We start from the raw sequence: 16,336 nt of genomic DNA, 5'->3' as shown, positions 1-16,336 counted from the left end.
ATCTTTGATGTTACTATTTTCATTGTTTGGAGTCCCTACGAACTGCACCCATATAAGACAGAAAACTTAAGAAATGTGCATGCTTTGACTGCTCCATGGACAAGACATTCCCCTTCTCTCTCCCTCTCTTCAGGACTCCCTAATCCCTGAGACACAATAATACTAAAATGAGGCCAATTAATAGCCCTACAATGGCCTTTAAGTGTTGACATGAAGGGAAGAGTCATGCATCTCTTACTTTAAATCAAAAGCTGGAGATGATTAAGCTTAGTGAGGAAGATATGTTGAAAGCCAAGACAGGCCAAAAGTCAGGCCTCATGTGCCAAACAGCTAGCGAGTTGTAAAGGCAAAGCAAAAGTACTTGAAGGAAACTTAAAGTGCTATTCCAGTGAACACATGAATGATAAGAAGGTGAAACAGCCTTATTGCTGATATGGAAGAAGTTTTAGTGGTCTAGATACAAGATCAAACTAGACACATTTCCTTAAGCTAAAGCCTAATCCTGAGCAAGGCCCTAACTCTCTTCAATTCTGTGAAGGCTGACAGAGGTGAGGAAGCTGCAGAAAAAAAGCTGGAAGCAGCTGGGCACTGTGGCTCATGCCTGTAATTCCAGCACTTTGGGAGGCAGAGGCAGGTGGATCACCTGAGGTCAGGTGTTCAAGACCAGCCTGACCAATATGGTGAAACCTCATATCTACTGAAAATGCAAAAATTAACCAGGCGTTGTGGCGGGTTGCCTGTAGTTCCAGCTACTCGGGAGTCTGAGGCATGAGAATAACTTGAACCCGGGAGGCAGAAGTTGCCGAGATTGTGCCACTGCACTCCAGGTTGGGTGATTCCTGAGGTTTAAGGAAGGAAGTCATCTCCATAACATAAAGGTGCAAGGTGAAGCAACAAGTGCTGACATAGAAGCTGCAGCAAGTTGTCCTGATGATCTAACTAAGATCATTGATGAAGGTGTTAAAATAAATAGCAGATTCTCCATGTAGACAAAACAGCCATCTATTGGACCTTCATAGCTAGAGAGGAGAAGCCAATGCCTGGGTTCAAAGCTTCAAAGGATAGGCTGACTTTTTAGGAGCTAATCCCATTGGTGAGTTTGAGTTGAAGCCAATGCTCACTGACCATTCTAAAAGTCCTAGGGCCCTTAAGAATTATGATAAATGTACCTTGCCTGTGTCTATAAATGGAACAACAAAGTCTGATGACAGAGGTATGTTTGCAGCATGGTTTACTGAATATTTTAAGCTCACTGTTGAGATATAGTGCTCAGAAAAACAGATTCCTTTCAAAATGTTGCATACAGCTCATTGACTTTGTATCTAATCAGGCAAGAGCTCTGATGGAGATGGACAAGGAGATGCATGTAGTTTTCCTGCCTGCTGACAACAGCAGCCATTCTGCAGCCCATGGCTGAGCAGTAATTTTGACTTTGAAGTTTTAGTATTTAAGAAATATATTTTGTGCCAGGCATGGTGTAATCCCAGCATATTGGGACACCAAGGTGGGCGGATCATGAGGTCAGGAATTCAAGACCAGCCTGGCCAACATAGTGAAACCCCGTCTCTATTAAAAATACAAAAATTAGCCAGCATGGCAGAATGTGCCTGTAGTCCCAACTACTCGGGAGGCTGAGGCAGGAGAATCACCTGAACCCAGGAGGTGAAAGTTCCAGTGAGCTGAGATTGCGCCACCGCACTCCAGGTTGGGCAATAGAGGGAGACTTCGACTCAAAAAAAGAAAAAGAAAAAGAAAAGAAAAGGAAAAAAAAATACATTTTGTAAGGCTATAGTTCCCACAGACAGTAATTCCTCTGATGGATCTGAACAAAGTAAGTTGAAAACTGCAGGAAAGAAGTAATCATTCTACATACTGTTAAGAACACTCATGATTCATGGGAAGAGGTTAAAATATCAACATTAACAGGAGTTTGGTAGAAGTTGATTCCGACCCTCATGGATGACTTTGAGAGGTTCAAGACTTCAGCGGAGGAAATAATTGCAGATGTGACAGAAGTAGCAAGAACACTACAATTAGAAGCAGAGCCTAAAGATGTGACTGTATTGCTACAATATCATGATCAAACTTGAACAGAAGAGGAGTTACTTCTTATGGATGAGCAGAGAAAGTAGATTTTTGAGGTGGAGTCTCTTCCTGGTGAAGATGCCATGAGCATTGTTAAAATGACCACAAATTTAGAATATTACATAAACTAAGTTGATAAAGCAGCAGCAGTATCTGGGAGGATTGACTCCAATTTTGAAAGCAGTTCAGAGGGTAAAGTGTTATCAAACAGCATTACATGCTACAACAAAATCTTTTGTGAAAGGAAGAGTCAATGTGGCCAGTTTTATTGTTGTCTTAGATTAAGAAATAGCCACAGCCACCCCAGCTTTCAGCAACCACCACCCTGATCAGTCAGCAGCCATCAACCTTGAGGCAAGACCCACCACCAGCAAAAAGATTATGACTTATTGAAGGTCAGATAATCTTTAGCATTTTTTATCAATCAACCATTTTTTAAAGTATGACCTTTTTTCACATAATTCTATTTCACACTTAATAGACTATAGTATAGTACAAACACAACTTTTAGACTCACTGAAAAATCAAAAAATTCATATGACTTGGTTTGTTGTGATATTTGTTTTATTGTGGTGTTCTGGAACTGAACCTGCAATATCTTTGAGGAATGTCTGTAACACAAAATGGGTGGCTTAATACAACAGAAGTTTTTGGAGTTCTGTTCTAGAGACTGGAAGTCCAAAATCAAGGTGTTGGGAAGACCATGCTCCCTCTGAATCCTGTAGGGTAGGATCCTTCATTGCGTCTTCCAGCTTCTGGAGCCCCAGGCCTTCCTTGGCGTGTGGCAGCAGAACTCCAATTTCTTCTGTTGCTGTCCTCAGATGGCCATCTTCCCTCTGGGTCTGTGTCCTCATATGCTGTTCTCCTCTCTGTTCATGTCTGTGTCCAAAGTTTTCTCTTTTTATAAGGACACCAGGCATATTGGATTAGGGCCTACCTTAATGACCTCATCTTAACTGGATTGCATCTGCAAAGATTGTATTTCCAAATAAGATCACATCCACAGGGACTGGGGGTTAAGACTTCCCAACATATTTGGGGGAGACACAATTCAACCTATAACAGAACCCCTTTGAAAATGTCAAGTGTCAGGTGCTCACAGCGCATGGTCCAGCTGTTGGTGCTCACCCTTGCTCAGCACACAGTGGAGGCTCTGCCTCAATCTCACTCTTCACGGGAACAGCTAAGCCAGGTAGTGAGTAGGGGCTACGTTTGTGCCACCGCAACAAACACAGAAACGAAGCTTGTGGTGTCCAGCATATTTGCCAGCCTAGGCTTCAGAGACCATAGGACCTAGAATCTGACAAAATAAAATTGGAATAAATCCAAAGTCCTCTTTCTTTTTTGAGCATTTTTAAAAATACAATTGATAAATTTCCTAACTGTTCCTTCCTCATCTTGCATTGCGGAATAAGTGCGAACCTCCCTGCGGCATGAGGCAGAAAACCATTGAGCTTATGACAAACAACAGGAAATACATGTAAAAGAGACCAATTTTAAAAAATCAGGAGAAATTTTACAAAAGAGATTTACTGCCAGGAAACCAGGAAAACTTTCAGAACACTCTCCTTTTCATATTTTTAACAAGATTCAGTTGTACAAATAATTCTGTGAAACTAGCCATGAAGTTTGCACATGAATGAATATATGTAGTCAGTGTGTTTATATATTTCATTTCATATATGTGTCATATATATGTGTGTGTGTATGTGTGTGTGTGTATATATGTATATATATATAAAACACTGAATATTGCAGAAAATTAAAGCAAAGGGTAAGAAGAGTTAACCAAATTTTCCCTGAATGCAGTGGGAAAAGATGAAAAGGAGAAGATAGGTGGGCACAGTGGCTCACACCTGTAATCCCAACACTGAGAGGCCGAAGCAAGAGAATCACTTGACCCCAGGACCTCGAGACCAGCTTGGGCAATAAGGCAAAACCCCATCTCTACAAAAAAGTATAAAAATTAGCTGGGCGTGGTGGCATGTGCCTGTAGTCACAGCTACACAGGAGACTGAGGTGAGAGGATCACCTCAGCCCGAGAGGCTGAGGCTTCAGTGAGCTGTGATGGCACCCCTGCACTCCGTCCTGGATGACAGAATGAGACCTTGTCTAAAAAAAAAAGAAAAAGAGAAGACATATGTAAGACAGTGTTAGGATTCAAAATATGTATTAAAAAAATTCCAGAAGGGTAAGCAAATAAGCCCATACCTAGCCATCACTAGGGAAATTTCTGTGTTTCAAGGATAGAGAAAAAAACTCAGATTCCAGAAATAAAATGTGAAAATGTAATACCCGCAAAAGAAATAAGTTTATTGGCACCACATTGATTCTACACAACACTAAATTGTAGAAGATAGCACTTGTATTGAGCCAAGCTAATATTCACACCTAGAGGCTCCAGATACACATTAAAGAATAAGCAAAGACACAAAAATTGTACCATTTAAGTATGTTTCCCAGGCAATTAATAAGCAAATTTTTAAAAAGGAGAATGATGAATTCCAAAAGAAATCTCAATGAGATAGAAAAGTGGTAAAAACAAACAACAACAACAAAAACCATAAACACAAAAACTGGCAACGTAATCATAATTTAGTAATAATCTCTGTGAAGTCATAGAATATATCAATAGAAGTAGAAAATGTGAGAAAGCAGGAAAAGGTAGGCTAGTCTTACAGAAAAGATGAGTAGACTGACTATACAGAATTTGATTCTGAAATTGAGAAAATAGGTTTAAATATATGTATCAAGTGTATATATCTACAATATACATGCACACATATAAAATTAAATTCCTAATTGGAAAAAATATTAAGTTTAATTTCCAAATTATTAGAATAACTAAAACAGCTGAATCTATCTGTTCCATATAGTAAGGGGAGGGAAGGAAAAAGAATAGCAAGGAATGCATTTGTCTCTGTCATCGGAAATAAGCCCCATCGTGTTTGGGTCAGGTCATTTTATTCATTGCTTTCTCCTCATCCTCGTCATGGGACATCGTGAAATCATGAAAAAGGTAGTGAAAGAATGATGACAAGGCCGAGCACAGTGGCTCACGCCTGTAGTCCCAGCACTTTGGGAGGCCGAGGTGGGAGGGTCACCTCAGATCAGGAGTTCAAGACCAGTCTGGCCAACATGGTGAAACCCCATCTCTACTAAAAATACAAAAATTAGCTGGGCATGTTGGCGCATGCCTGTAATCCCAGCCACTCAGGAGGATGAGTCAGGAGAATTGCTTGAACTCAGGAGGCAGAGGTTGCAGTGAGCAGATATTGCACCATTGCACTCCAGCCTGAGCGACAGAGCCAGACTCCGTCTAAACAAACAAACAAACAAACAAAGCAAATCAAATATATAATTTATTTCAATCCATTTGGTTTAATCTTCTTGTCAAAAAACCAAGTCTACTAGACAGGATCAAAAGCAACAAATCTTGTATTTATAAAAAACACGCCTCAAGTTAAATGGCATAGTATTACACACACACACACACACACACACATATATTAAGGGAATACGCAAACAAAAAATGGCAGAAATAATATGGGAAAAGACAGAACTTAAGAAAGAAATTGTCAAACAGGTCTACAAAATAATTGTTTTATTTTGGTGCCAGGTACAGTCCACAATGAAGTCAAGATATTAAGAAGTAAAGTGGACCAGGAGAAGTTAGAGCAGAAATATCTCTTTTCAACAGTGAGAGCAGAAAAAGAAGTAGAAAAGCTGGGAACAATAGGTAAAGTTTAGGCTAGGCCTTAGACTTCTCCTATATTGTAATCCCTCTGGTTTGCCACATATGCATGCTGTCAGGAAGTTGATGAGGTTGGAAAGCACAATTATTTTCCATTTTTTGCCTTTAGGCACCGACTCATTGGTCACTCATCTGCTGAATGTATCCTCTCGGGCAATACTGCCCATTGGAGCATGAAGCCACCAATTTGTCAACGTGAGTTGAAATCTCTTTCCCCATTCACCCCACCATTTAATCTTAGCGTTGTCCTCCTAGAATTACAAAGAATGAATCTCATCCCTCTTGGAAATGGTATCCTTCTGATATTTGAAGAATCCAGTCATATCCTTAAAATGGCTCACAGCATTCTAAACTTCCACCTTCACCTAGAAATGCTTTTTTTCTTATCTTAAGGTGTAATTTATTTTAAACTAGTCTTGAGCTAATTTAAATAGCCCCCAATTTCATCCTCTGTTGGGTGAACACCTCCCAGTTTGAAGAGCATTTTCTTTGGTGAAGTCAACAAATACAAAGTCAGTGAAAGAAACCCCATATCAACTCTGCAAGCTGTTAGTATCATATCAGATATTCAAGCCATGCAGCTCTTTCTTCCTTCTTATTCTTTGTCTAAACAGGATCATGCCATCTTCCCTGTGAGTTGTTTGGAAGATGAGCTTTCTACATTTTGGGGAGCAAAGAGGAATGAGCAATTGCAAGCTAACAAGGAATATAAAATGTGTATAATCCTGGGTTTAGTGATGGTGTGAGGAAATCAGCAATTTCAAACCCATCTGGTGGGAGAATAAGTGGGAACAAACTTTGTAGAAGGGCAATATACTGGCTGGGCACTGCCCTACAGTAGAGTAGGACACAGTATTCAGTTCTTCCAAGATCAGATGAAATTGGGTGCATTCAGGGTGGTATGGCTGTAGATCAGTATCCAGTTATTTGTATTACTTCTGAATCTGTAAGTATCATATTTATTATATGTAATATTGTATATTTGTGCTTGCTTTGTCTTTATTAGTTCTGCCAGAGCTTTTGTTCTTATTATTTAATAAAGATGTTATACTGGGCCAGGTGTGGTGGCTCACACCTGTAATCCCAGCACTTCGGGAGGCCTAGGTGAGCAGATCGCTTGAGCCCAGGAGGTCGAGACCAGCCTGTACAACATGGTGAAACCCTGTCTCTACAAAAAATACAAAAATTAAATGGGCATACTGGCACACGCCTGTAGTCCCAACTACTCGGGAGACTGAGAGGTGGGAGGGTTGCTTGAGCCAGAGAGGTCGAGGCTGCAATGAGCCATGATCGTGCCACTGCACTCCAGCCTGGGCAGCAGAGCAAGACCTTGTCTCAAAAAAAATGCTATGCTGTATGCTTTATTATATTAATATCCAATAGAATAAAGACACATGCCTTCTATATAGAGAGAACTAAATTAATAATGGTGAGATAACATGGTTAAATTCTCATTTAGCAGGAGAAATATAAATGTGTACTATAGGCCAGGCACAGTGGCTCACACCTGTAATTCCAGTACATTGGGAGGCCCAAGGTAGGTGGATCACTTGAGGTCAGGAGTTCAAGACCAGCCTGGCCAACATGGTGCTACCCCATCTCTACTAGAAATACAGCAGTTAGCTGAGCATGGTAGTGCATGTCTGTAATCCCAGCTACTGGGGAGGCTGCAGCAGGAGAATCATTTGAGGCCAGGAAAGGAAGGTTGCAGTGAGCCAAGATCATGATACTGTACTCCAGCCTGGGCAACAGAGACTCTGTCTCAAAAAAAAAAAAAAAGGAAAAAAAATGCTCTATAATAATATATGGACACATTTAGCAAAGTAATGTTAACTACGAAGAGCACAACTCACAATATTATAAAATTTTAAGAATATATCTGTACATTAGTAAATATTAGATGGGAATGATATTGTGAATATTTACTTCCGGTAATTTGGGATTTCAAAAAAGCTATTAGCATAATTTACAATAAAGTATAATTTTAAGAAACCATGCCGGGCACGATGGCTCACACCTGTAATCTCAGCATTTGGAAGGCAGAGGCAGGTGGATTGCTTGAGGCCAGGAGTTCAAGACCAGCATGGCCAACATGACCAAACCCCAACTCTACCAGAAATACAAAAATAAACCAGATACAGTGGTGCATGCCTGTAATCCCAGCTACTCGGGAGGTTGAGCGGGGAGGATTGCTTGACCTGGGAAGTTGAGATTGCAGTGAGCCATGATCGTGCCACTGCACTCCAGCCTGGGCGACAGAGCAAGACTCTGTCCCAAGGTTTTGTTTTGGTGAACTTGCGGTCTCTTTTCCCAGGAATTCATTGTGGGCTACCCCCCAACATCACCAATGGATATTTCATTAGCACCAACAGAGAGTATTTTCACTATGGATCAGTGGTGACCTACCGCTGCAATCTTGGAAGCAGAGGGAGAAAGGTGTTTGAGCTCGTGGGTGAGCCCTCCATATACTGCACCAGCAAAGATGATCAAGTGGGCGTCTGGGCGTCAGTGCATTATACCTAACAAATGCACACCTCCAAATGTGGAAAATGGAATATTGGTATCCGACAACAGAAGCTTATTTTCCTTAAATGAAGTTGTGGAGTTTAGGTGTCTGCCTGGCTTTGTCATGAAAAGACCCCCTCCCCGTGTGCAATGCCAGGCCCTGAACAAATGGGAGCCGGAGCTACCAAGCTGCTCCAGGGGTGAGTCTGACTGAGGCCTAGAAGGGCCCTGCGAGTGACATGCATTGCTGTTGGATCAGGAGATGAGTATTTGTTTAGGAGGAGGGATGTATGTTGAGGAGGGTGGGAAAGTAAGTTTTGGGGGAAGAAGCATGAAATTAAGAATCTGGGGTGTGCATGCACCTATGCATATGTGTCTTCATTTTGAAAAGCAAGACCTTAATTAGCCAAGAAAAATGGTATTTTGGACTCGCCTATTAATCAATTCTCAGGGCAAAGTACCAGCTGCAATCTCTCTCAATTATATTGAAAAATTATATGGACTTTATGGTCATCTGTGCCCTAAGCACTTTGTATACATTATCTCATTTATTATTTACAACAACACTGTCTTATTTAAGGGCTTGTGTTTTTGATGGCTCATCTTGTCTACTGATGCCACAATAGCTGGCTTAGCAGCGGAGTGGGAGGTGTTATGGCAGATACATAGGGACAGAGAAAGAGCTTACAATTCTTCTACCAACCCTTGTTAGCCTTGTGCAACCACTGAGCTGGGAAGACAAACAGATAAAGGGATATAAAGACGGATGTATTGAGGCAGGAGATGGGCAGGGCTTGTGTTCTGGTCACAATCCTGCTGACCAAAACAGAAACTGGCCTAGACAGGATGAAGTGAAAAAACAGCAGCAACAGGCAGATGGCGATGAAAACAATCACTAGCTGCCCTCATATTCCCATCAGCACTGTGACAGTTTGCAAATGCCATGGCAATGATCTGGAAGTTACCACCCCTTTCCAGGAAAGTTCTAAATAACACGCCCCTCAATTTGCATTGATGTGCCCCTTAACTTACCTGTAATTGGCTGGGCATGGTGGCCCATGCCTGTAATCCCAGCACTTTGGGAGGCCAAGATGGGCAGATCACCTGAGGTCAGGAGTTTGAGACCAGCCTGGCCAACATGGTGAAACCCTGTCTTTACTAAAAATACAAAAATTATCTGGGTGAGGTGGCTCGCACCTGAAATCTCATGAGGCTGAGGCAGGAGAATCACTTGAACCCGGGACGCGGAGGTTGCAGTGAGCTAAGATCACACGACTGTGCTCCAGCCTGGATGACAGAGTGCGATATCACCTCAAAAAAAAAAAAAAAAAAAAAAAAAACCACAAAAAACAAGAAACAAAAGTAATTTACATGTAATTGAAGTGGGCTTACAGGAGTATAAATACAGTTGCCTGCCAGGAGCCCATATGTTGCTGACTCTGGGCACACTGCCTGTGAGTTAGCCCTGCTCTGCAAAGGGCAATGCCTTTCTAAAAGATCGCTGTCTAGCACCACTGGCTCATCCGTGAATTCTGTCCTGGGTGAGGCAAGAACCCTTCCAGAGTAAGCCCCAATTTAGGGGCATGCCTGTCCCAAAACAGTATGACTGTACTTTAGTCATTGGTGTGCAATCAGAGAAATATGGGGAAATCTGTAAAACAGACTTGGTCTCAGGTGACAGTCTCATTACCTGAATAACGATGGTACAAATCGGGATTACCTCCCTAGGAAATATGTAGATGGAGAATCCACCAATACTAATAACTCCACACTGGATATCCAGAGCTAGAGAAAATACTTCATGCCCTGTAGATTTACAGGTGAATTTGGGGCCATGTGCTAGGGAGAATTGTGTTCTATTTCTCTACCTTTTACTAACTATGAGGCCTTCAGCAGGCATAGGATATAGCAAAAGAAATTCCCCCATAACTAACAAGTACTCTGGAACTGTCCTTTCTACAATGTGTCGGCCGCCTCCAGAAATCCTGCATGGTGAGCATACCCTAAGCCATCAGGACAACTTTTCACCTGGGCAGGATGTGTTCTACAGCTGTGAGCCCGGCTATGACCTCAGAGGGGCTGCGTCTCTGCACTGCACGCCCCAGGGAGACTGGACCCCTGAAGCCCCCAGATGTACAGGTGCCTCTCTTTCCCCCTCACACGGAAGTCTTACTCCTGTTGTTTTATTTTTTCTTCTCGTGAAATCCTGTGATGACTTCCTGGGCCAACTCCCTCATGGCCGTGTGCTGTTTCCACTTAATCTCCAGCTTGGGGCAAAGGTGTCCTTTGTGATGAAGGGTGAGTGTGACCCAGCGTTGAGACCAAGGACTCAGTGTGGAGAATCACTGAGTTAATCCAATTAAGGAGCTGACCTAGTAGATAAGAAGTACCCAGAGAGATTAATTTATGGAAGGGTAGTTTTGAAATAAGGGTTAATCCAATTAAGGAGCTAACCTAGTAGATAAGAAGTACCCAGAGAGATTAATTTATGGAAGGGTAGTTTTGAAATAAGGGTAGGGACTAAGTGGCACCGCCTTCAGAAGACAATGAAAAAATGGCACATACAACTCAATGTCAGATACAAACCTAAATACAGTCACTGATCTTGGGTACACAGTTGGAACTTGAAATGAGTGGGTACGTATTTATTTGGAGGCAAAAGAACATAATTTTATAAAATGTATGCTAGAAAAAAAAGATGAATGAGATGGAAATTGTTTGCCTCATAATAAGGCAAAGGTTGTTTTAGGAAACTTAAAACCAATCAATAGTGGAATCTGTAATAGTGTATGAATAACTATGTTTTAACCCAATTACATATCTTCATGTCAAGAATGGCCAGTGTAATTGTTTTGATGCAAGATTTTTCTCAGCCACTTTGCCAGCTGGTGACCTCTGGCCAGAAACATCCCTGTCCAGGCCTTGCTCTACCCAGGATCAATGCAGGAGACACCTCATCTACTTGGCCCACCCAGGCTGTGCCAGGCTTGTGCTCTGATGCAGAGCCCATGACTGCCGCGACTACATGCTCAGCCTCTGGGAGGGGGTGTGTGAGTGAGCAAGTGTGGGTTCCAGCTGGCCGCGCCAAGCACTGGCACAGGAGCGGGCTCCGTGCAAGGCTTGTGGCTGGACCAGGCATGTCACACTGAAGGGAATGTGTTGGTGCCCAAACAGGGGTCCCCACGACCCCGAAGCCCAGAGGGGGTGTAACAGCATGGTAATAGCTCTTAGCATTTGATAATGCCTGCAGCCCAACAGATGGCGGTGTGTTAACAATTCTGTCAGTTCCATCGCCCCGCTCAGGCCTGCATCTCCAAGGCTGACTTGGCCTGCATCTCCAAGGCTGACTTGGCCTGCATCTCCAGGGCTGACTGGACCTGCTGGTGCTTCCTGTTGCATGGAATAACTGCCCTCCCCTAGGAGACGGCAAAGAGCCACTGTATTACAGCCTTCTTCATACCTGCGTTTGGTGGGTCCTGAGTTCTTGTCCCGCATCCAAGAAGAACAAGCTTATGCTGACAATAGAAGGGTGAGGAGGGTGGAGAAGAGTTTTATTGAGTGACAAAACAGCTTCTCAGTGGAGAAGAGACACAAGGGTGGACCCCAGATGAAGTCAGGGGGTCATTCTCTCAGTGTGGCTGGTTCTGGAGCCTTTATGGACTCAGAATTGGAAGTGTGTGTTAATTGGTTGGTGAGTATGCAAAAAAGGCTAAAACAAAGCCACCACTCAAAGGTGGGCACAACAGTGCAAAAAACCAATTAGGGAAGAGCAGGTATATGTGAAATAGATGAAGAGTGGGGATCAATCAGAGGAAAGCACACCCAACAGGAAGAGAGGTTCTCAAGCCAGTCCATGGATTTACCTGGAACTTGTAGCTAGGCTTTAAACTGTCTTCAGCTTGAAGGTCGGGTTTCACCGGGATCCGCCCCATCTGCCTGTGATTTGTCTGCCTCCTGCTTCTACCACTGTCAAGTGGTATTATTCGTTGCTTATGTGTACCCATTATTCTTGGTGATACAGTATGAGTCTGGGGGATAAGTAGATTGAGCAATTAAGGAGTTATTTTTAATAATTTCCAAGGATTCTTTGGCATTTACAAAGTCCACCACCTAATAATGATTTCCCAATTTCAGAACGATTTTAGATTTCAGAAGGGAAGCAGTACTCAATAGTGAGTTGAGCATTTCAGGGTGGCAAAGACTCCTCCCCCGACCCTTCTTTTTTTCTTAGAACACGTGGTTCAGCATGCTTCTGTGAGCCTCTTTCTGGCCTGTTACATTTGGAGTGGCGAGAAGAACAGATATTCCTGGCTTTGCTTACCAAATCAAAAGCTGTTCTGCCTCATGACCCACTAATGAGAATAAGTGGGATGTCAGAGAGCCATCAGTGAAAGATGACACCTGAAGGTTATGGCTCTTGTGCCCATGGAGAAGTCTGGTTCTGTGTTCATGCCTTCTGTAGGTGATGCTGGACTATGAAGTTTATATGGCACTTCAGCTCTGATTGCTTTGCCAGTCACAGGGTACCATGGTTCTTTAGAATAAATTGGCCTTTGAGTTTCTGTCAGCTACTGAAGAATTCAGATCCCTAATGAACTAAGACTTTTAGCTAGACCTGAACCTAAGACCCAAATGATAGTCAAGGAGGAAATGGTAGTGAGGAAGCTGAGCATCTATTAGTGAAGAAATCAAGGGAGAGATGGGAATTGCTCACACATTTGCTACCGCTTTTTTTTTTCTTTAGGTTCCGATTAAAAGGCAGGTCTGCTAGTCATTGTGTCTTGGCTGGAATGAAAGCCCTTTGGAATAGCAGTGTTCCAGTGTGTGAACGTGAGTAGAAAGAACTATGTAGTTTGGATAGCTCTCCTTATTTTTGTTTTCTAGTGTGTTTTACTGCAGCACGGAATCACTTGTTGTCTGGATCTTTACTTAACTAAATTACTGATTAAAATACTTCTCTGTTGGAAGAATTTCAAGAATGGTCTTGTAGGACTTTTCTGACATTTGTTACTAATCTGTAAATCACTTAGTTTAATGACAGTGTTTAAATTTGTGGGGAATGTGTGGCAAGAAACTAGATGACATAAAGGTGCAGCACGTTTTAGTTAGTCCTTTATTTTTAATTTTCTTATAAGGAGTAATCTTTCTTACATTTTTTTTTTCTTTTTTGAGACAGTTACCCAGGATGGAATGCAGTGGTGCAATCACAGCTCACTGCAGTTTCAATGGCCTGGGCTCTAGTAACCCTCCCACTTCAGCCTCCCAGTAGTTGGGACTACAGGTGCATGCCACCACACCTGGCTAATTTCTTATATTTTGTAGAGATGGAGTCTTGCCATATTGCCCAGGCTGGTCTCAAACTCCTGGGCTCAAGCTATCCTCCCACCTTGGCCTCCAAAAGTGTTAGGATTACAAGTGTGAGCCACCGTACCCAGCCAAATTTTTATGTTCTTTTATCCCCTCGCATATCATAAACAATTTAGTCAGCTTGTTTTTTAGCCTGCAGTATTTAATGACATAGGGCTTCCCATGTGCTAGGACTTTCCATGTGTAGAAAAAGCAATGAAGAGTAAAAGAATAGTGAAGCCACCTCCCTACTTTCCTGGAGTATGTTTTCTTGTTGGGAAGAAGACTAAAAACAATAAAATAAGTAAACAAAATTCTAAAAATTATAATATATAAAATGGTAGTTAAATAGGGATGTTATGGAGAAAATAAAACAGAGTTATATGATAAATTAGTACAGTGGAAGGAGCCGGGATGACGAATCAGTGTCTGAAATGATGAGGTGTCCTAAATTTCCAAACCATCCGCTTAAATAAAATATCCCAAAATTCAGAAAGAATTCAGAAACTCAGATAAAAGTACATATTTGACATACTAAGACATTACTGATTTACCCTATTCTGTCTATTAAAGCAAGGCATGATTTTTTTAAACCTTTTTTTTCTTATTGGAAAATGTTTACTTTAATTTGCATTGTGTTAAAATAACTTACAGAAATCAATTTGGATATTTTATGGTGAGTATTATGGTGAAGAACATTCAATACCTGAGGAAACTCAAGTATCCAACAAACTCAACCCTTACAGAGACACATAGAGCTGAAAATAAATATATAAATAAACTTAGGAAAAACACAAGTAAAATTCCAGCATGAGAAGTTAATCATTGTTTGATGTACTAAGTCTTTTATGTACACATAATTCCGATAAACTTGGGTATCTCTTCCTAAATTCATATCAAATTAGAAGCATCAAGTGCTTTTAGGGAAGGAACTGTTCTAAACAGAAGAAAAGAAGGAAGAAATGATGGCTAATAATTTGGAAGAAAGAAAAAAAGCCTCTTTGGCACCATTTAATCTGTGTAAAAAGAGTCTTACCAATGTAGTCTGATGACACCATTGGAAATTTGGTATTGGTCCTGATGATAACAGTCTTGAATCACCAAGAAACATTTACATTGCTAAAGATGTTAGTTCATGATTATTAAAGTTCATAGATTTCCTTGGAACTTATGGTCTCTGATGGCCAAAATTTTGTCTGTCTTGAACTTCATTGTCAACCCAGGAATCTTACTATGCCTGATTTAAAGTAGACTACCAAATGGGTGTTTGTAAAAAAATTTTAAAAAATTACTTTCCAAATTCATTATGAACGTAGCTACCTGGATGGTCCAAAAACACTGTCTTTGGGCTTTTGCAATAGACTGTAATTTAGGTGTCACACCAGTTAGTTGCCTCTCAACAAAAGCCTTACAGATTTAAATTCCATCCACCTTAGTTATAGTCTTTCTAAAAGAAAAAAAATTATATTCATAGCACAGTCACAGGTCACTAATATTTCAGTCATCTTAAGTGAAACTCTAATAGAACTTAAAAGCTCTTGTTTTCTTTCTAGAAATCTTTTGTCCAAATCCTCCAGCTATCCTTAATGGGAGACACACAGGAACTCCCCTTGGAGATATTCCCTATGGAAAAGAAGTATCTTACACATGTGACCCCCACCCAGACAGAGGGATGACCTTCAACCTCATTGGGGAGAGCACCATCCGCTGCACAAGTGACCCTCATGGGAATGGGGTTTGGAGCAGCCCTGCCCCTCGCTGTGAACTTCCTGTTGGTGCTGGTCAGTATCCGCTTCCACATATCCTAAATGGGTTCAGAATATGTAGGTGAGAACCTCCATATTTCTATAGTGACAGTCATTTTTGCTTGTGAAAATGGCTTTGCTGTAACTGTCAGAGACAGAACTACCTCCCAAGTGAATGACAAATGGGTTCTAGATAGGCACACTGTCTCAATTATTGGTATTCTGATGGCCTTTGGGGTGAGAAGGGTGGGATGGTAAGGAGAGAAGAGGGTGGACAGTGAAGAGAATTGGTGAGGTCCAGATTTTGTAGAGAAATTTTTGAAAGTACTGAAAACAAATGCTAAAGAATGTACTCTTTTATTCTACCTCTACTATGAGTTGTCTTTATCCTGGAGAGATGGATGTGCTGCGCAAAAAGTACATGATGATGTAATTTACTTCAGAACTGATAACGCTATAAAAGTAATTTAAGAAATTCAGATGTAGGGATTTATACTTTTTATGTTGTTTCCAAGGGTTTGTTCAAGCCGCTGACTATATTTAGTTGGTCCTTCACCTCACCATTAACAAAGGGAACTCAGGAGGCCCTGGAGAAGCAGAGTTTGAGACTGTACTCTTAGCCTTCATAGCTCCTTCCTTTGATATATTACTCTGGCTTTAAGCGACAGTACTTGACAACCGTAGATGCATTTGTGGCTCTGACTGCCCACACAAGCTCCATCCTCCAGTAAGGACAGAAGAGCATTGAATTATAAAAGGTGTTGACTTTTTAATGTGTTCTTTTGAGATGGAGTCTTGCACTGTCTCCCAGGCTGGAGTGTAATGGCACAAACTCGGCTCAATGCAACCCCCACCTCCTGGGTTTGAGCAATTCTCCTGCCTCAGCTTCCCAAGTAGCTAG

General features: G+C 41.6%; 1 protein-coding gene across 5 annotated transcripts in view; it reads left to right on the top strand.

Moving 5' to 3' along the window:
* The window catches only part of CR1L (complement C3b/C4b receptor 1 like), a 93,965-nt gene that overhangs the window by 57,304 nt on the left and 20,325 nt on the right, over nucleotides 1-16,336 (top strand). For 3 of the 5 annotated variants that reach the window (XM_055108732.2, XM_055108711.2, XM_055108707.2), the window contains 2 exons: nucleotides 13,089-13,174; nucleotides 15,244-15,471. In XM_055108732.2, the coding sequence (XP_054964707.1) occupies nucleotides 13,089-13,174; nucleotides 15,244-15,471 (314 nt within the window). Of the gene's footprint in view, nucleotides 1-5,948; nucleotides 6,343-13,088; nucleotides 13,175-15,243; nucleotides 15,472-16,336 lie in introns of those variants that run through there. The other 2 variants (XM_055108733.2, XM_055108721.2) reach the window with 2 other exon arrangements.

The sequence above is a fragment of the Pan paniscus genome, chromosome 1 (genome assembly GCF_029289425.2).
Source record: "Pan paniscus chromosome 1, NHGRI_mPanPan1-v2.0_pri, whole genome shotgun sequence".
NCBI lineage: Eukaryota > Metazoa > Chordata > Mammalia > Primates > Hominidae > Pan > Pan paniscus.
Note: the sequence above shows the minus strand (reverse complement) of the source record. Positions and strands in the feature narration are given on the sequence as shown.